Raw genomic sequence first — 23,055 nt, forward strand, 5'->3', positions numbered from 1 at the left:
ATGTTACCCAAGGAATGATAGCAAATGTGACAACAGAAAATCAAAGCATGTTACCCAAGGAATAATAACAAATGTGACACCAGACAATCAAAGCGTGTTACCCAAGGAATGATAGCAAATGTCACACCAGACAATCAAAGCAAGTTACCCAAGGAATAATAACAAATGTGACACCAGACAATCAAAGCATGTTACCCAAGGAATGATAGCAAATGTAACAATGGACAATCAAAGCATGTTACCCAAGGAATAATAGCAAATCTGACAACAGACAATCAAAGCATGTTACCCAAGGAATAATAACAAATGTGACAACAGACAATCAAAGCAAGTTACCCAAGGAATGATAGCAAATGTTACAACAGACAATCAAACCACGTTAGCCAAGGAATAATAACAAATGTGACACCAGACAATCAAAGCATGTTACCCAAGGAATAATAACAAATGTGACAACAGACAATCAAAGCATGTTACCCAAGGAATAATAGCAAATGTGACAACAGACAATCAAAGCATGTTACCCAAGGAATGATAGCAAATGTAACAATGGACAATCAAAGCATGTTACCCAAGGAATGATAGCAAATGAAACAATACACAATCAAAGCATGTTACCCAAGGAATGATAGAAAATGTAACAATAGACAATCAAAGCATGTTACCCAAGGAATAATAGCAAATGTCACACCAGACAATCAAAGCATGTTACCCAAGGAATGATAGCAAATGTCACACCAGACAATCAAAGCATGTTACCCAAGGAATGATAGCAAATGTCACACCAGACAATCAAAGCATGTTACCCAAGGAATGATGGCAAATGAAACAACAGACAATCAAAGCATGTTACCCAAGGAATGATGGCAAATGAAACAATACACAATCAAAGCATTTTACCCAAGGAATGATAGAAAATGAAACAATAGACAATCAAAGCATGTTACCCAAGGAATGATAGCAAATGAAACAATAGACAATCAAAGCATGTTACCCAAGGAATGATAGCAAGTGAAACAATACACAATCAAAGCATGTTACCCAAGGAATGATAGAAAATGAAACAATAGACAATCAAAGCATGTTACCCAAGGAATGATAGCAAATGAAACAATAGACAATCAAAGCATGTTACCCAAGGAATGATAGCAAATGAAACAATACACAATCAAAGCATGTTACCCAAGGAATGATAGAAAATGTAACAATGGACAATCAAAGCATGTTACCCAAGGAATGATGGCAAATGAAACAATAGACAATGAAAGCATGTTACCCAAGGAATGATAGAAAATGTAACAATGGACAATCAAAGCATGTTACCCAAGGAATGATAGCAAATGAAACAATAGACAATCAAAGCATGTTACCCAAGGAATAATAGCAAATGTAACAATGGACAATCAAAGCATGTTACCCAAGGAATGATAGCAAATGTGACAACAGACAATCAAAGCATGTTACCCAAGGAATAATAGCAAATGTAACACCAGGCAATCAAACCACGTTACCCAAAGAATGATAGCAAATGTAACAATGGACAATCAAAGCATGTTACCCAAGGAATAATAGCAAATGTAACAATGGACAATCAAAACATGTTACCCAAGGAATGATAGCAAATGTGACAACAGACAATCAAACCATGTTACCCAAGGAATAATAGCAAATGTGACACCAGACAATCAAACCACGTTACCCAAAGAATGATAGCAAATGTAACACCAGACAATCAAACCACGTTACCCAAGGAATAATAGCAAATGTAACAATGGACAATCAAAGCATGTTACCCAAAGAATGACAGCAAATGTAACACCAGACAATCAAACCACGTTACCCAAAGAATGATAGCAAATGTAACAATGGACAATCAAAGCATGTTACCCAAGGAATGATAGCAAATGTAACACCAGACAATCAAACCACGTTACCCAAAGAATGATAGCAAATGTAACAATGGACAATCAAAGCATGTTACCCAAAGAATAATAGCAAATGTAACAACAGACAATCAAAGCATGTTACCCAAGGAATGATAGCCAATGTAATGTCACACCAGACAATCAAAGCAAGTTACCCAAGGAATGATAGCAAATGTAACAATAGACAATCAAAGCATGTTACCCAAGGAATGATAGCAAATGTCACACCAGACAATCAAAGCATGTTACCCAAGGAATGATAGCAAATGTAACAATGGACAATCAAAGCATGTTACCCAAGGAATAATAGCAAATGTAACAACAGACAATCAAAGCATGTTACCCAAGGAATGATAGCCAATGTAATGTCACACCAGACAATCAAAGCAAGTTACCCAAGGAATGATAGCAAATGTAACAATAGACAATCAAAGCATGTTACCCAAGGAATGATAGCAAATGTCACACCAGACAATCAAAGCATGTTACCCAAGGAATGATAGCAAATGTCACACCAGACAATCAAAGCATGTTACCCAAGGAATGATAGCAAATGTCACACCAGACAATCAAAGCAAGTTACCCAAGGAATGATAGCCAATGTCACACCAGACAATCAAAGCATGTTACCCAAGGAATGATAGCAAATGTAACAATAGACAATCAAAGCATGTTACCCAAGGAATAATAGCAAATGTCACAACAGACAATCAAACCACGTTACCCAAGGAATGAAAGCAAATGTCACAACAGACAATCAAACCATGTTACCCAAGGAATGATAGCAAATGTCACAACAGACAATCAAACCATGTTACCCAAAGAATGATAGCAAATGTCACAACAGACAATCAAACCACGTTACCCAAGGAATGATAGCAAATGTCAAACAACAGACAATCAAACCACGTTACCCAAGGAATGATAGCAAATGTCAAACAGCAGACAATCAAACCACGTTACCCAAGGAATAATAGCAAATGTCAAACAACAGACAATCAAACCACGTTACCCAAGGAATGATAGCAAATGTCAAACAACAGACAATCAAACCACGTTACCCAAGGAATAATAGCAAATGTCAAACAACAGACAATCAAACCACGTTACCCAAGGAATGATAGCAAATGTCACAACAGACAATCAAACCACGTTACCCAAGGAATGATAGCAAATGTCACAACAGACAATCAAACCACGTTACCCAAGGAATGATAGCAAATGTCAAACAACAGACAATCAAACCACGTTACCCAAGGAATGATAGCAAATGTCACAACAGACAATCAAACCACGTTACCCAAGGGATGATAGCAAATGTAACACCAGACAATCAAACCACGTTACCCAAGGAATGATAGCAAATGTAACAATAGACAATCAAAGCATGTTACCCAAGGAATGATAGCAAATGTAACAATAGACAATCAAACCACGTTACCCAAGGAATGATAGCAAATGTAACAATAGACAATCAAAGCATGTTACCCAAGGAATGATAGCAAATGTAACAATAGACAATCAAAGCATGTTACCCAAGGGATGATAGCAAATGTAACAACAGACAATCAAACCACGTAACCCAAGGAATGATAGCAAATGTAACAATAGACAATCAAAGCATGTTACCCAAGGAATGATAGCAAATGTAACAATAGACAATCAAAGCATGTTACCCAAGGAATGATAGCAAATGTGACACCAGATAATCAAAGCAAGTTACCCAAGGAATGATAGCAAATGTAACACCAGACAATCAAAGCATGTTACCCAAGGAATGATAGCAAATGTAACAACAGACAATCAAACCATGTAACCCAAGGAATGATAGCAAATGTAACACCAGACAATCAAAGCATGTTACCCAAGGAATGATCGCCAATGTCACACCAGACAATCAAAGCAAGTTACCCAAGGAATGATAGCAAATGTAACAATAGACAATCAAAGCATGTTACCCAAGGAATGATAGCAAATGTCACACCAGACAATCAAAGCATGTTACCCAAGGAATGATAGCAAATGTCACACCAGACAATCAAAGCATGTTACCCAAGGAATGATAGCAAATGTCACACCAGACAATCAAAGCAAGTTACCCAAGGAATGATAGCCAATGTCACACCAGACAATCAAAGCATGTTACCCAAGGAATGATAGCAAATGTAACAATAGACAATCAAACCATGTTACTCAAGGAATGATAGCCAATGTCACAACAGACAATCAAACCACGTTACCCAAGGAATGATAGCAAATGTCACACCAGACAATCAAAGCAGGTTACCCAAGGAATGATAGCAAATGTCACACCAGACAATCAAAGCATGTTACCCAAGGAATGATAGCAAATGTCACACCAGACAATCAAAGCAGGTTACCCAAGGAATGATAGCCAATGTCACACCAGACAATCAAAGCATGTTACCCAAGGAATGATAGCAAATGTAACAATAGACAATCAAAGCATGTTACCCAAGGAATAATAGCAAATGTCACAACAGACAATCAAACCACGTTACCCAAGGAATGATAGCAAATGTCACAACAGACAATCAAACCATGTTACCCAAGGAATGATAGCAAATGTCACAACAGACAATCAAACCATGTTACCCAAGAAATGATAGCAAATGTCACAACAGACAATCAAACCACGTTACCCAAGGAATGATAGCAAATGTCAAACAACAGACAATCAAACCACGTTACCCAAGGAATGATAGCAAATGTCAAACAACAGACAATCAAACCACGTTACCCAAGGAATAATAGCAAATGTCAAACAACAGACAATCAAACCACGTTACCCAAGGAATGATAGCAAATGTCACAACAGACAATCAAACCACGTTACCCAAGGAATGATAGCAAATGTCACACCAGACAATCAAAGCATGTTACCCAAGGAATGATAGCAAATGTCACACCACACAATCAAAGCATGTTACCCAAGGAATGATAGCAAATGTCACACCAGACAATCAAACCACGTTACCCAAGGAATGATAGCAAATGTCACAACAGACAATCAAACCATGTTACCCAAGGAATGATAGCCAATGTCACAACAGACAATCAAACCACGTTACCCAAGGGATGATAGCAAATGTAACACCAGACAATCAAACCACGTTACCCAAGGAATGATAGCAAATGTCACACCAGACAATCAAAGCATGTTACCCAAGGAATGATAGCAAATGTCACACCACACAATCAAAGCATGTTACCCAAGGAATGATAGCAAATGTAACAATAGACAATCAAACCATGTTACCCAAGGAATGATAGCCAATGTCACAACAGACAATCAAACCATGTTACCCAAGGAATGATAGCAAATGTCACAACAGACAATCAAACCACGTTACCCAAGGAATGATAGCAAATGTCACACCAGACAATCAAAGCATGTTACCCAAGGAATGATAGCAAATGTCACACCAGACAATCAAAGCATGTTACCCAAGGAATGATAGCCAATGTCACACCAGACAATCAAAGCATGTTACCCAAGGAATGATAGCCAATGTCACACCAGACAATCAAAGCATGTTACCCAAGGAATGATAGCAAATGTAACAATAGACAATCAAAGCATGTTACCCAAGGAATAATAGCAAATGTCACAACAGACAATCAAACCACGTTACCCAAGGAATGATAGCAAATGTCACAACAGACAATCAAACCACGTTACCCAAGGAATAATAGCAAATGTCAAACAACAGACAATCAAACCACGTTACCCAAGGAATAATAGCAAATGTCACAACAGACAATCAAACCACGTTACCCAAGGAATGATAGCAAATGTCACAACAGACAATCAAACCACGTTACCCAAGGAATGATAGCAAATGTCAAACAACAGACAATCAAACCACGTTACCCAAGGAATGATAGCAAATGTCACAACAGACAATCAAACCACGTTACCCAAGGAATGATAGCAAATGTAACACCAGACAATCAAACCACGTTACCCAAGGAATGATAGCAAATGTAACAATAGACAATCAAAGCATGTTACCCAAGGAATGATTGCAAATGTAACAATAGACAATCAAACCACGTTACCCAAGGAATGATAGCAAATGTAACAATAGACAATCAAAGCATGTTACCCAAGGAATGATAGCAAATGTAACAATAGACAATCAAAGCATGTTACCCAAGGGATGATAGCAAATGTAACAACAGACAATCAAACCACGTTACCCAAGGAATGATAGCAAATGTAACAATAGACAATCAAAGCATGTTACCCAAGGAATGATAGCAAATGTAACAATAGACAATCAAAGCATGTTACCCAAGGAATGATAGCAAATGTGACACCAGACAATCAACGCAAGTTACCCAAGGAATGATAGCAAATGTAACACCAGACAATCAAAGCATGTTACCCAAGGAATGATAGCAAATGTCACACCAGACAATCAAAGCATGTTACCCAAGGAATGATAGCAAATGTAACACCAGACAATCAAAGCATGTTACCCAAGGAATGATCGCCAATGTCACACCAGACAATCAAAGCAAGTTACCCAAGGAATGATAGCAAATGTAACAATAGACAATCAAAGCATGTTACCCAAGGAATGATAGCAAATGTCACACCAGACAATCAAAGCATGTTACCCAAGGAATGATAGCAAATGTCACACCAGACAATCAAAGCATGTTACCCAAGGAATGATAGCAAATGTCACACCAGACAATCAAAGCAAGTTACCCAAGGAATGATAGCCAATGTCACACCAGACAATCAAAGCATGTTACCCAAGGAATGATAGCAAATGTAACAATAGACAATCAAACCATGTTACCCAAGGAATGATAGCCAATGTCACAACAGACAATCAAACCATGTTACCCAAGGAATGATAGCAAATGTCACAACAGACAATCAAACCACGTTACCCAAGGAATGATAGCAAATGTCACACCAGACAATCAAAGCATGTTACCCAAGGAATGATAGCAAATGTCACACCAGACAATCAAAGCAAGTTACCCAAGGAATGATAGCCAATGTCACACCAGACAATCAAAGCATGTTACCCAAGGAATGATAGCAAATGTAACAAAAGACAATCAAAGCATGTTACCCAAGGAATAATAGCAAATGTCACAACAGACAATCAAACCACGTTACCCAAGGAATGATAGCAAATGTCACAACAGACAATCAAACCATGTTACCCAAGGAATGATAGCAAATGTCACAACAGACAATCAAACCACGTTACCCAAGGAATGATAGCAAATGTCAAACAACAGACAATCAAACCACGTTACCCAAGGAATGTAAGCAAATGTCAAACAACAGACAATCAAACCACGTTACCCAAGGAATAATAGCAAATGTCAAACAACAGACAATCAAACCACGTTACCCAAGGAATGATAGCAAATGTCACAACAGACAATCAAACCACGTTACCCAAGGAATGATAGCAAATGTCAAACAACAGACAATCAAACCACGTTACCCAAGGAATGATAGCAAATGTCAAACAACAGACAATCAAACCACGTTACCCAAGGAATAATAGCAAATGTCAAACAACAGACAATCAAACCACGTTACCCAAGGAATGATAGCAAATGTCACAACAGACAATCAAACCACGTTACCCAAGGAATGATAGCAAATGTCACAACAGACAATCAAATCACGTTACCCAAGGAATGATAGCAAATGTCAAACAACAGACAATCAAACCACGTTACCCAAGGAATGATAGCAAATGTCACAACAGACAATCAAACCACGTTACCCAAGGGATGATAGCAAATGTAACAATAGACAATCAAACCACGTTACCCAAGGAATGATAGCAAATGTAACAATAGACAATCAAAGCATGTTACCCAAGGAATGATAGCAAATGTAACAATAGACAATCAAAGCATGTTACCCAAGGAATAATAGCAAATGTAACAATAGACAATCAAAGCATGTTACCCAAGGGATGATAGCAAATGTAACAACAGACAATCAAACCACGTTACCCAAGGAATGATAGCAAATGTGACAACAGACAATCAAAGCATGTTACCCAAGGAATGATAGCAAATGTAACAACAGACAATCAAAGCATGTTACCCAAGGAATGATAGCAAATGTGACAACAGACAATCAAAGCATGTTACCCAAGGAATGATAGCAAATGTGACAACAGACAATCAAACCACGTTACCCAAGGAATGATAGCAAATGTAACAACAGACAATCAAACCACGTTACCCAAGGAATGATAGCAAATGTGACAACAGACAATCAAACCACGTTACCCAAGGAATGATAGCAAATGTGACAACAGACAATCAAACCACGTTACCCAAGGAATGATAGCAAATGTAACAACAGACAATCAAAGCATGTTACCCAAGGAATGATAGCAAATGTGACAACAGACAATCAAAGCATGTTACCCAAGGAATGATAGCAAATGTGACAACAGACAATCAAACCACGTTACCCAAGGAATGATAGCAAATGTGACAACAGACAATCAAAGCATGTTACCCAAGGAATGATAGCAAATGTAACAACAGACAATCAAAGCATGTTACCCAAGGAATGATAGCAAATGTGACAACAGACAATCAAACCACGTTACCCAAGGAATGATAGCAAATGTGACAACAGACAATCAAAGCATGTTACCCAAGGAATGATAGCAAATGTGACAACAGACAATCAAAGCATGTTACCCAAGGAATGATAGCAAATGTAACAACAGACAATCAAAGCATGTTACCCAAGGAATGATAGCAAATGTGACAACAGACAATCAAAGCACGTTACCCAAGGAATGATAGCAAATGTGACAACAGACAATCAAAGCATGTTACCCAAGGAATGATAGCAAATGTGACAACAGACAATCAAAGCACGTTACCCAAGGAATGATAGCAAATGTGACACCAGACAATCAAAACAAGTTACCCAAGGAATGATAGCAAATGTAACAACAGACAATCAAAGCAAGTTACCCAAGGAATGATAGCAAATGTGACACCAGACAATCAAAGCAAGTTACCCAAGGAATGATAGCAAATGTGACAACAGACAATCAAAGCACGTTACCCAAGGAATGATAGCAAATGTCACAACAGACAATCAAAGCATGTTACCCAAGGAATGACAGCAAATGTAACAACAGACAATCAAAGCATGTTACCCAAGGAATGATAGCAAATGTAACAACAGACAATCAAAGCACGTTACCCAAGGAATGATAGCAAATGTAACAACAGACAATCAAAGCACGTTACCCAAGGAATGATAGCAAATGTAACAACAGACAATCAAAGCATGTTACCCAAGGAATGATAGCAAATGTCACAACAGACAATCAAACCATGTTACCCAAGGAATGATAGCAAATGTGACAACAGACAATCAAAGCATGTTACCCAAGGAATGATAGCAAATGTCACAACAGACAATCAAACCATGTTACCCAAGGAATGATAGCAAATGTGACAACAGACAATCAAAGCACGTTACCCAAGGAATGATAGCAAATGTAACAACAGACAATCAAACCATGTTACCCAAGGAATGATAGCAAATGTGACAACAGACAATCAAAGCATGTTACCCAAGGAATGATAGCAAATGTCACAACAGACAATCAAACCATGTTACCCAAGGAATGATAGCAAATGTGACAACAGACAATCAAAGCACGTTACCCAAGGAATAATAGCAAATGTGACACCAGACAATCAAAGCATGTTACCCAAGGAATGATAGCAAATGTGACACAAGACAATCAAAGCATGTTACCCAAGGAATAATAGCAAATGTGACACCAGACAATCAAAGCACGTTACCCAAGGAATAATAGCAAATGTGACACCAGACAATCAAAGCATGTTACCCAAGGAATGATAGCAAATGTGACACCAGACAATCAAAGCATGTTACCCAAGGAATAATAACAAATGTAACACCAGACAATCAAAGCAAGTTACCCAAGGAATGATAGCAAATGTGACACCAGACAATCAAAGCACGTTACCCAAGGAATAATAGCAAATGTGACACCAGACAATCAAAGCACGTTACCCGAGGAATAATAGCAAATGTGACACCAGACAATCAAAGCATGTTACCCAAGGAATGATAGCAAATGTGACACCAGACAATCAAAGCATGTTACCCAAGGAATGATAGCAAATGTGACACCAGACAATCAAAGCAAGTTACCCAAGGAATAATAGCAAATGTGACACCAGACAATCAAAGCATGTTACCCAAGGAATAATAGCAAATGTGACACCAGACAATCAAAGCATGTTACCCAAGGAATAATAGCAAATGTGACACCAGACAATCAAAGCATGTTACCCAAGGAATAATAGCAAATGTAACAATGGACAATCAAAGCATGTTACCCAAGGAATGATAGCAAATGTCACACCAGACAATCAAAGCAAGTTACCCAAGGAATAATAGCAAATGTGACACCAGACAATCAAAGCACGTTACCCAAGGAATAATAGCAAATGTGACACCAGACAATCAAAGCACGTTACCCAAGGAATAATAGCAAATGTGACACCAGACAATCAAAGCATGTTACCCAAGGAATAATAGCAAATGTGACACCAGACAATCAAAGCATGTTACCCAAGGAATGATAGCAAATGTAGCAATGGACAATCAAAGCATGTTACCCAAGGAATGATAGCAAATGTCACACCAGACAATCAAAGCAAGTTACCCAAGGAATAATAGCAAATGTGACACCAGACAATCAAAGCATGTTACCCAAGGAATAATAGCAAATGTGACACCAGACAATCAAAGCACGTTACCCAAGGAATAATAGCAAATGTGACACCAGACAATCAAAGCAAGTTACCCAAGGAATGATAGCAAATGTGACACCAGACAATCAAAGCACGTTACCCAAGGAATAATAGCAAATGTGACACCAGACAATCAAAGCAAGTTACCCAAGGAATGATAGCAAATGTGACACCAGACAATCAAAGCACGTTACCCAAGGAATAATAGCAAATGTGACACCAGACAATCAAAGCACGTTACCCAAGGAATAATAACAAATGTGACACCAGACAATCAAAGCACGTTACCCAAGGAATAATAGCAAATGTGACACCAGACAATCAAAGCAAGTTACCCAAGGAATGATAGCAAATGTGACACCAGACAATCAAAGCACGTTACCCAAGGAATAATAGCAAATGTGACACCAGACAATCAAAGCAAGTTACCCAAGGAATGATAGCAAATGTGACACCAGACAATCAAAGCACGTTACCCAAGGAATAATAGCAAATGTGACACCAGACAATCAAAGCACGTTACCCAAGGAATAATAACAAATGTGACACCAGACAATCAAAGCACGTTACCCAAGGAATAATAGCAAATGTGACACCAGACAATCAAAGCACGTTACCCAAGGAATAATAGCAAATGTGACACCAGACAATCAAAGCACGTTACCCAAGGAATAATAGCAAATGTGACACCAGACAATCAAAGCATGTTACCCAAGGAATAATAGCAAATGTGACACCAGACAATCAAAGCATGTTACCCAAGGAATGATAGCAAATGTAGCAATGGACAATCAAAGCATGTTACCCAAGGAATGATAGCAAATGTCACACCAGACAATCAAAGCAAGTTACCCAAGGAATAATAGCAAATGTGACACCAGACAATCAAAGCATGTTACCCAAGGAATAATAGCAAATGTGACACCAGACAATCAAAGCACGTTACCCAAGGAATAATAGCAAATGTGACACCAGACAATCAAAGCAAGTTACCCAAGGAATGATAGCAAATGTGACACCAGACAATCAAAGCACGTTACCCAAGGAATAATAGCAAATGTGACACCAGACAATCAAAGCAAGTTACCCAAGGAATGATAGCAAATGTGACACCAGACAATCAAAGCACGTTACCCAAGGAATAATAGCAAATGTGACACCAGACAATCAAAGCACGTTACCCAAGGAATAATAACAAATGTGACACCAGACAATCAAAGCACGTTACCCAAGGAATAATAGCAAATGTGACACCAGACAATCAAAGCAAGTTACCCAAGGAATGATAGCAAATGTCACACCAGACAATCAAAGCAAGTTACCCAAGGAATAATAGCAAATGTGACACCAGACAATCAAAGCATGTTACCCAAGGAATAATAGCAAATGTGACACCAGACAATCAAAGCATGTTACCCAAGGAATAATAGCAAATGTGACACCAGACAATCAAAGCATGTTACCCAAGGAATGATAGCAAATGTGACACCAGACAATCAAAGCATGTTACCCAAGGAATGATAGCCAATGTGACACCAGACAATCAAAGCATGTTACCCAAGGAATAATAGCAAATGTGACACCAGACAATCAAAGCATGTTACCCAAGGAATAATAGCAAATGTGACACCAGACAATCAAAGTACGTTACCCAAGGAATGATAGCAAATGTCACACCAGACAATCAAAGCAAGTTACCCAAGGAATGATAGCAAATGTGACAACAGACAATCAAACCACGTTACCCAAGGAATAATAACAAATGTAACACCAGACAATCAAAGCATGTTACCCAAGGAATAATAACAAATGTAACACCAGACAATCAAAGCATGTTACCCAAGGAATAAAAACAAATGTGACACCAGACAATCAAAGCATGTTACCCAAGGAATAATAACAAATGTAACACCAGACAATCAAAGCATGTTACCCAAGGAATAATAGCAAATGTAACACCAGACAATCAAAGCATGTTACCCAAGGAATAATAACAAATGTGACACTAGACAATTAAACCACGTTACCCAAGGAATAATAACAAATGTGACACCAGACAATCAAAGCATGTTACCCAAGGAATAATTACAAATGTGACACCAGACAATCAAAGCATGTTACCCAAGGAATGATAGCAAATGTAACAATGGACAATCAAAGCATGTTACCCAAGGAATGATAGCAAATGTAACACCAGACAATCAAAGCATGTTACCCAAGGAATGATAGCAAATGTAACACCAGACAATCAAAGCATGTTACCCAAGGAATGATAGCAAATGTGACAACAGACAATCAAAGCATGTTACCCAAGGAATAATAACAAATGTGACAACAGACAATCAAAGCATGTTACCCAAGGAATGATAGCAAATGTGACAGACAATCAAAGCATGTTACCCAAGGAATAATAACAAATGTGACACCAGACAATCAAATCATGTTACCCAAGGAATGATAGCAAATGTGACAACAGAAAATCAAAGCATGTTACCCAAGGAATAATAACAAATGTGACACCAGACAATCAAAGCGTGTTACCCAAGGAATGATAGCAAATGTCACACCAGACAATCAAAGCAAGTTACCCAAGGAATAATAACAAATGTGACACCAGACAATCAAAGCATGTTACCCAAGGAATGATAGCAAATGTAACAATGGACAATCAAAGCATGTTACCCAAGGAATAATAGCAAATCTGACAACAGACAATCAAAGCATGTTACCCAAGGAATAATAACAAATGTGACAACAGACAATCAAAGCAAGTTACCCAAGGAATGATAGCAAATGTGACAACAGACAATCAAACCACGTTAGCCAAGGAATAATAACAAATGTGACACCAGACAATCAAAGCATGTTACCCAAGGAATAATAACAAATGTGACAACAGACAATCAAAGCAAGTTACCCAAGGAATGATAGCAAATGTGACAACAGACAATCAAACCACGTTAGCCAAGGAATAATAACAAATGTGACACCAGACAATCAAAGCATGTTACCCAAGGAATGATAGCAAATGTGACAACAGACAATCAAAGCATGTTACCCAAGGAATAATAGCAAATGTGACAACAGACAATCAAAGCATGTTACCCAAGGAATGATAGCAAATGTAACAATGGACAATCAAAGCATGTTACCCAAGGAATGATAGCAAATGAAACAATAGACAATCAAAGCATGTTACCCAAGGAATGATAGCAAATGAAACAATACACAATCAAAGCATGTTACCCAAGGAATAATAGCAAATGTCACACCAGACAATCAAAGCATGTTACCCAAGGAATGATAGCAAATGTCACACCAGACAATCAAAGCATGTTACCCAAGGAATGATAGCAAATGTCACACCAGACAATCAAAGCATGTTACCCAAGGAATGATGGCAAATGAAACAACAGACAATCAAAGCATGTTACCCAAGGAATGATGGCAAATGTAAGAATGGACAATCAAAGCAAGTTACCCAAGGAATGATAGCAAATGAAACAATACACAATCAAAGCATGTTACCCAAGGAATGATAGCAAATGAAACAATACACAATCAAAGCATTTTACCCAAGGAATGATAGAAAATGAAACAATAGACAATCAAAGCATGTTACCCAAGGAATGATAGCAAATGAAACAATAGACAATCAAAGCATGCTACCCAAGGAATGATAGCAAATGAAACAATACACAATCAAAGCATGTTACCCAAGGAATGATAGAAAATGTAACAATGGACAATCAAAGCATGTTACCCAAGGAATGATGGCAAATGAAACAATAGACAATGAAAGCATGTTACCCAAGGAATGATAGAAAATGTAACAATGGACAATCAAAGCATGTTACCCAAGGAATGATAGCAAATGAAACAATAGACAATCAAAGCATGTTACCCAAGGAATAATAGCAAATGTAACAATGGACAATCAAAGCATGTTACCCAAGGAATGATAGCAAATGTGACAACAGACAATCAAAGCATGTTACCCAAGGAATAATAGCAAATGTAACACCAGGCAATCAAACCACGTTACCCAAAGAATGATAGCAAATGTAACAATGGACAATCAAAACATGTTACCCAAGGAATGATAGCAAATGTGACAACAGACAATCAAACCACGTTACCCAAAGAATGATAGCAAATGTAACAATGGACAATCAAAGCATGTTACCCAAGGAATGATAGCAAATGTAACACCAGACAATCAAACCACGTTACCCAAGGAATAATAGCAAATGTAACAATGGACAATCAAAGCATGTTACCCAAAGAATGACAGCAAATGTAACACCAGACAATCAAACCACGTTACCCAAAGAATGATAGCAAATGTAACAATGGACAATCAAAGCATGTTACCCAAGGAATGATAGCAAATGTAACACCAGACAATCAAACCACGTTACCCAAAGAATGATAGCAAATGTAACAATGGACAATCAAAGCATGTTACCCAAAGAATGACAGCAAATGTAACAATAGACAATCAAAGCATGTTACCCAAGGAATAATAGCAAATGTAACAACAGACAATCAAAGCATGTTACCCAAGGAATGATAGCCAATGTAATGTCACACCAGACAATCAAAGCAAGTTACCCAAGGAATGATCGCCAATGTCACACCAGACAATCAAAGCAAGTTACCCAAGGAATGATAGCAAATGTAACAATAGACAATCAAAGCATGTTACCCAAGGAATGATAGCAAATGTCACACCAGACAATCAAAGCATGTTACCCAAGGAATGATAGCAAATGTCACACCAGACAATCAAAGCATGTTACCCAAGGAATGATAGCAAATGTCACACCAGACAATCAAAGCAAGTTACCCAAGGAATGATAGCCAATGTCACACCAGACAATCAAAGCATGTTACCCAAGGAATGATAGCAAATGTAACAATAGACAATCAAAGCATGTTACCCAAGGAATAATAGCAAATGTCACAACAGACAATCAAACCACGTTACCCAAGGAATGAAAGCAAATGTCACAACAGACAATCAAACCATGTTACCCAAGGAATGATAGCAAATGTCACAACAGACAATCAAACCATGTTACCCAAAGAATGATAGCAAATGTCACAACAGACAATCAAACCACGTTACCCAAGGAATGATAGCAAATGTCAAACAACAGACAATCAAACCACGTTACCCAAGGAATGATAGCAAATGTCAAACAGCAGACAATCAAACCACGTTACCCAAGGAATAATAGCAAATGTCAAACAACAGACAATCAAACCACGTTACCCAAGGAATGATAGCAAATGTCAAACAACAGACAATCAAACCACGTTACCCAAGGAATAATAGCAAATGTCAAACAACAGACAATCAAACCACGTTACCCAAGGAATGATAGCAAATGTCACAACAGACAATCAAACCACGTTACCCAAGGAATGATAGCAAATGTCACAACAGACAATCAAACCACGTTACCCAAGGAATGATAGCAAATGTCAAACAACAGACAATCAAACCACGTTACCCAAGGAATGATAGCAAATGTCACAACAGACAATCAAACCACGTTACCCAAGGGATGATAGCAAATGTAACACCAGACAATCAAACCACGTTACCCAAGGAATGATAGCAAATGTAACAATAGACAATCAAAGCATGTTACCCAAGGAATGATAGCAAATGTAACAATAGACAATCAAACCACGTTACCCAAGGAATGATAGCAAATGTAACAATAGACAATCAAAGCATGTTACCCAAGGAATGATAGCAAATGTAACAATAGACAATCAAAGCATGTTACCCAAGGGATGATAGCAAATGTAACAACAGACAATCAAACCACGTAACCCAAGGAATGATAGCAAATGTAACAATAGACAATCAAAGCATGTTACCCAAGGAATGATAGCAAATGTAACAATAGACAATCAAAGCATGTTACCCAAGGAATGATAGCAAATGTGACACCAGACAATCAAAGCAAGTTACCCAAGGAATGATAGCAAATGTAACAATAGACAATCAAACCACGTTACCCAAGGAATGATAGCAAATGTAACAATAGACAATCAAAGCATGTTACCCAAGGAATGATAGCAAATGTAACAATAGACAATCAAAGCATGTTACCCAAGGGATGATAGCAAATGTAACAACAGACAATCAAACCACGTAACCCAAGGAATGATAGCAAATGTAACAATAGACAATCAAAGCATGTTACCCAAGGAATGATAGCAAATGTAACAATAGACAATCAAAGCATGTTACCCAAGGAATGATAGCAAATGTGACACCAGACAATCAAAGCAAGTTACCCAAGGAATGATAGCAAATGTAACACCAGACAATCAAAGCATGTTACCCAAGGAATGATAGCAAATGTAACAACAGACAATCAAACCATGTAACCCAAGGAATGATCGCCAATGTCACACCAGACAATCAAAGCAAGTTACCCAAGGAATGATAGCAAATGTAACAATAGACAATCAAAGCATGTTACCCAAGGAATGATAGCAAATGTCACACCAGACAATCAAAGCATGTTACCCAAGGAATGATAGCAAATGTCACACCAGACAATCAAAGCATGTTACCCAAGGAATGATAGCAAATGTCACACCAGACAATCAAAGCAAGTTACCCAAGGAATGATAGCCAATGTCACACCAGACAATCAAAGCATGTTACCCAAGGAATGATAGCAAATGTAACAATAGACAATCAAACCATGTTACTCAAGGAATGATAGCCAATGTCACAACAGACAATCAAACCACGTTACCCAAGGAATGATAGCAAATGTCACACCAGACAATCAAAGCAGGTTACCCAAGGAATGATAGCAAATGTCACACCAGACAATCAAAGCATGTTACCCAAGGAATGATAGCAAATGTCACACCAGACAATCAAAGCAGGTTACCCAAGGAATGATAGCCAATGTCACACCAGACAATCAAAGCATGTTACCCAAGGAATGATAGCAAATGTAACAATAGACAATCAAAGCATGTTACCCAAGGAATAATAGCAAATGTCACAACAGACAATCAAACCACGTTACCCAAGGAATGATAGCAAATGTCACAACAGACAATCAAACCATGTTACCCAAGGAATGATAGCAAATGTCACAACAGACAATCAAACCATGTTACCCAAGAAATGATAGCAAATGTCACAACAGACAATCAAACCACGTTACCCAAGGAATGATAGCAAATGTCAAACAACAGACAATCAAACCACGTTACCCAAGGAATGATAGCAAATGTCAAACAACAGACAATCAAACCACGTTACCCAAGGAATAATAGCAAATGTCAAACAACAGACAATCAAACCACGTTACCCAAGGAATGATAGCAAATGTCACAACAGACAATCAAACCACGTTACCCAAGGAATGATAGCAAATGTCACACCAGACAATCAAAGCATGTTACCCAAGGAATGATAGCAAATGTCACACCACACAATCAAAGCATGTTACCCAAGGAATGATAGCAAATGTCACACCAGACAATCAAACCACGTTACCCAAGGAATGATAGCAAATGTCACACCAGACAATCAAACCACGTTACCCAAGGAATGATAGCAAATGTCACAACAGACAATCAAACCATGTTACCCAAGGAATGATAGCCAATGTCACAACAGACAATCAAACCACGTTACCCAAGGGATGATAGCAAATGTAACACCAGACAATCAAACCACGTTACCCAAGGAATGATAGCAAATGTCACACCAGACAATCAAAGCATGTTACCCAAGGAATGATAGCAAATGTCACACCACACAATCAAAGCATGTTACCCAAGGAATGATAGCAAATGTAACAATAGACAATCAAACCATGTTACCCAAGGAATGATAGCCAATGTCACAACAGACAATCAAACCATGTTACCCAAGGAATGATAGCAAATGTCACAACAGACAATCAAACCACGTTACCCAAGGAATGATAGCAAATGTCACACCAGACAATCAAAGCATGTTACCCAAGGAATGATAGCAAATGTCACACCAGACAATCAAAGCATGTTACCCAAGGAATGATAGCCAATGTCACACCAGACAATCAAAGCATGTTACCCAAGGAATGATAGCCAATGTCACACCAGACAATCAAAGCATGTTACCCAAGGAATGATAGCAAATGTAACAATAGACAATCAAAGCATGTTACCCAAGGAATAATAGCAAATGTCACAACAGACAATCAAACCACGTTACCCAAGGAATGATAGCAAATGTCACAACAGACAATCAAACCACGTTACCCAAGGAATAATAGCAAATGTCAAACAACAGACAATCAAACCACGTTACCCAAGGAATAATAGCAAATGTCACAACAGACAATCAAACCACGTTACCCAAGGAATGATAGCAAATGTCACAACAGACAATCAAACCACGTTACCCAAGGAATGATAGCAAATGTCAAACAACAGACAATCAAACCACGTTACCCAAGGAATGATAGCAAATGTCACAACAGACAATCAAACCACGTTACCCAAGGAATGATAGCAAATGTAACACCAGACAATCAAACCACGTTACCCAAGGAATGATAGCAAATGTAACAATAGACAATCAAAGCATGTTACCCAAGGAATGATTGCAAATGTAACAATAGACAATCAAACCACGTTACCCAAGGAATGATAGCAAATGTAACAATAGACAATCAAAGCATGTTACCCAAGGAATGATAGCAAATGTAACAATAGACAATCAAAGCATGTTACCCAAGGGATGATAGCAAATGTAACAACAGACAATCAAACCACGTTACCCAAGGAATGATAGCAAATGTAACAATAGACAATCAAAGCATGTTACCCAAGGAATGATAGCAAATGTAACAATAGACAATCAAAGCATGTTACCCAAGGAATGATAGCAAATGTGACACCAGACAATCAACGCAAGTTACCCAAGGAATGATAGCAAATGTAACACCAGACAATCAAAGCATGTTACCCAAGGAATGATAGCAAATGTCACACCAGACAATCAAAGCATGTTACCCAAGGAATGATAGCAAATGTAACACCAGACAATCAAAGCATGTTACCCAAGGAATGATCGCCAATGTCACACCAGACAATCAAAGCAAGTTACCCAAGGAATGATAGCAAATGTAACAATAGACAATCAAAGCATGTTACCCAAGGAATGATAGCAAATGTCACACCAGACAATCAAAGCATGTTACCCAAGGAATGATAGCAAATGTCACACCAGACAATCAAAGCATGTTACCCAAGGAATGATAGCAAATGTCACACCAGACAATCAAAGCAAGTTACCCAAGGAATGATAGCCAATGTCACACCAGACAATCAAAGCATGTTACCCAAGGAATGATAGCAAATGTAACAATAGACAATCAAACCATGTTACCCAAGGAATGATAGCCAATGTCACAACAGACAATCAAACCATGTTACCCAAGGAATGATAGCAAATGTCACAACAGACAATCAAACCACGTTACCCAAGGAATGATAGCAAATGTCACACCAGACAATCAAAGCATGTTACCCAAGGAATGATAGCAAATGTCACACCAGACAATCAAAGCAAGTTACCCAAGGAATGATAGCCAATGTCACACCAGACAATCAAAGCATGTTACCCAAGGAATGATAGCAAATGTAACAAAAGACAATCAAAGCATGTTACCCAAGGAATAATAGCAAATGTCACAACAGACAATCAAACCACGTTACCCAAGGAATGATAGCAAATGTCACAACAGACAATCAAACCATGTTACCCAAGGAATGATAGCAAATGTCACAACAGACAATCAAACCACGTTACCCAAGGAATGATAGCAAATGTCAAACAACAGACAATCAAACCACGTTACCCAAGGAATGTAAGCAAATGTCAAACAACAGACAATCAAACCACGTTACCCAAGGAATAATAGCAAATGTCAAACAACAGACAATCAAACCACGTTACCCAAGGAATGATAGCAAATGTCACAACAGACAATCAAACCACGTTACCCAAGGAATGATAGCAAATGTCAAACAACAGACAATCAAACCACGTTACCCAAGGAATGATAGCAAATGTCAAACAACAGACAATCAAACCACGTTACCCAAGGAATAATAGCAAATGTCAAACAACAGACAATCAAACCACGTTACCCAAGGAATGATAGCAAATGTCACAACAGACAATCAAACCACGTTACCCAAGGAATGATAGCAAATGTCACAACAGACAATCAAATCACGTTACCCAAGGAATGATAGCAAATGTCAAACAACAGACAATCAAACCACGTTACCCAAGGAATGATAGCAAATGTCACAACAGACAATCAAACCACGTTACCCAAGGGATGATAGCAAATGTAACAATAGACAATCAAACCACGTTACCCAAGGAATGATAGCAAATGTAACAATAGACAATCAAAGCATGTTACCCAAGGAATGATAGCAAATGTAACAATAGACAATCAAAGCATGTTACCCAAGGAATAATAGCAAATGTAACAATAGACAATCAAAGCATGTTACCCAAGGGATGATAGCAAATGTAACAACAGACAATCAAACCACGTTACCCAAGGAATGATAGCAAATGTGACAACAGACAATCAAACCATGTTACCCAAGGAATGATAGCCAATGTCACAACAGACAATCAAACCACGTTATCCAAGGAATGATAGCAAATGTCACAACAGACAATCAAACCATGTTACCCAAGGAATGATAGCCAATGTCACAACAGACAATCAAACCATGTTACCCAAGGAATGATAGCCAATGTCACAACAGACAATCAAACCACGTTACCCAAGGGATGATAGCAAATGTAACACCAGACAATCAAACCACGTTACCCAAGGAATGATAGCAAATGTGACACCAGACAATCAAACCATGTTACCCAAGGAATGATAGCAAATGTGACACCAGACAATCAAACCATGTTACCCAAGGAATGATAGCCAATGTCACAACAGACAATCAAACCATGTTACCCAAGGAATGATAGCCAATGTCACAACAGACAATCAAACCACGTTACCCAAGGAATGATAGCAAATGTCATAGCAAAGCCTGGTGGTGGAAATGATGATGATGATGATCATGAGCACGTGTTTATGCTTTATTTAGTTGTTATCTATTTTTCATGTCAAACCTTTCTTGGCTGCTTGAAATCCAATGTTCAGAATTGAGTTTTCCTTACATGAGGGTTCTGGTTGATTGTTAGTTTGTAAGTGTCTCTTTGAAAGTAACTACAGGAAAAGGGGATAAGGTGAGCTCGAAATCATAATTGGCATCGATGTTAGAGTTATCAAATCTCGAAAATGACAAAATTAACGATGTTTACCTGTGTAAACAGATCTGTGAATTGAACAAGACATGGACCATGGCTCGCATTGGGAATCAAAGCTCCCCTTATCGTTATGAACATGAGTTGTGGATATCCTACGATGATAAAGAAAGCATCACAGAGAAGGTAAGTAAAAAAACTGAGATACCCTCCTCCATATAGCGAGGGCACATCATTCCAAGTGTATGGTATTCAAGATGCACATCTTCACAACATTAATTACTAGGAAGAATACCCGTCCCAAGTGACGGGAAAAGCAAGGAAAAGTATCCCCTTCTTCCCTCCCCCACTCCCAGCGTCTCCCTCCCCCACTAATGTCAAAATCAAAAGTGAAGTGTAGGGCAGAAAGAGACAGAAAGTTACTCAAGCGGAACCTGGGCTCCACTCGGGACGACATATGAAGAGGGATGAGACAAGAGGAAAGAGGATAAAAAGAGGAGAGATTGAAAAGAGGATCTGGACGGAGCGACAGACACATACGGTCGTGGCCAAAAATATTGGCACCCTTGCACTTTCTTCAAATAACTCACAATTTTCTCTAAAAATAAGTTGAAATTAACAAAACTAGCAACGGTACCCGCCCTATGGGCGGGGCTTCAATTGGGAGGCCCAAATGAAAAGGCAAAATATCAGAAATTGAAGGCGTTTTATTTTATTTTAAACGATTTATATAAACATCCGTTAAATCATATCACATGCAAATCATCAAAATCTAAACAGTATTTGTAGAATTTCAATAAAAGCCGCATCACTGTTCATATCGGTAAATATTATTCCATCGTGTTTCAAATTTGGGCAATGGGATCTCCGATATTCGATGTGTTCACGGTTTGAATTACGTAACGTAACGTTTGTGACGATGTTTTCATTGTGACGATGTTTGTGTTCACGGTA

The 23,055-nt window shown here is 38.3% G+C and overlaps 1 protein-coding gene across 1 annotated transcript in view; it reads left to right on the forward strand.

Moving 5' to 3' along the window:
- Positions 1-23,055, forward strand: part of LOC137428762 (chitinase-3-like protein 1) — a 218,380-nt gene that overhangs the window by 155,044 nt on the left and 40,281 nt on the right. Inside the window, exon 10 of the mRNA XM_068118658.2 lies at positions 22,171-22,287. Coding sequence (XP_067974759.2) covers positions 22,171-22,287 — 117 coding nt within the window. The remainder of the gene's footprint in view (positions 1-22,170; positions 22,288-23,055) is intronic.

Source organism: Myxine glutinosa, chromosome 5, assembly GCF_964187855.1.
Source record: "Myxine glutinosa chromosome 5, kmMyxGlut1.1, whole genome shotgun sequence".
NCBI classification, from domain to species: Eukaryota; Metazoa; Chordata; class Myxini; order Myxiniformes; family Myxinidae; genus Myxine; species Myxine glutinosa.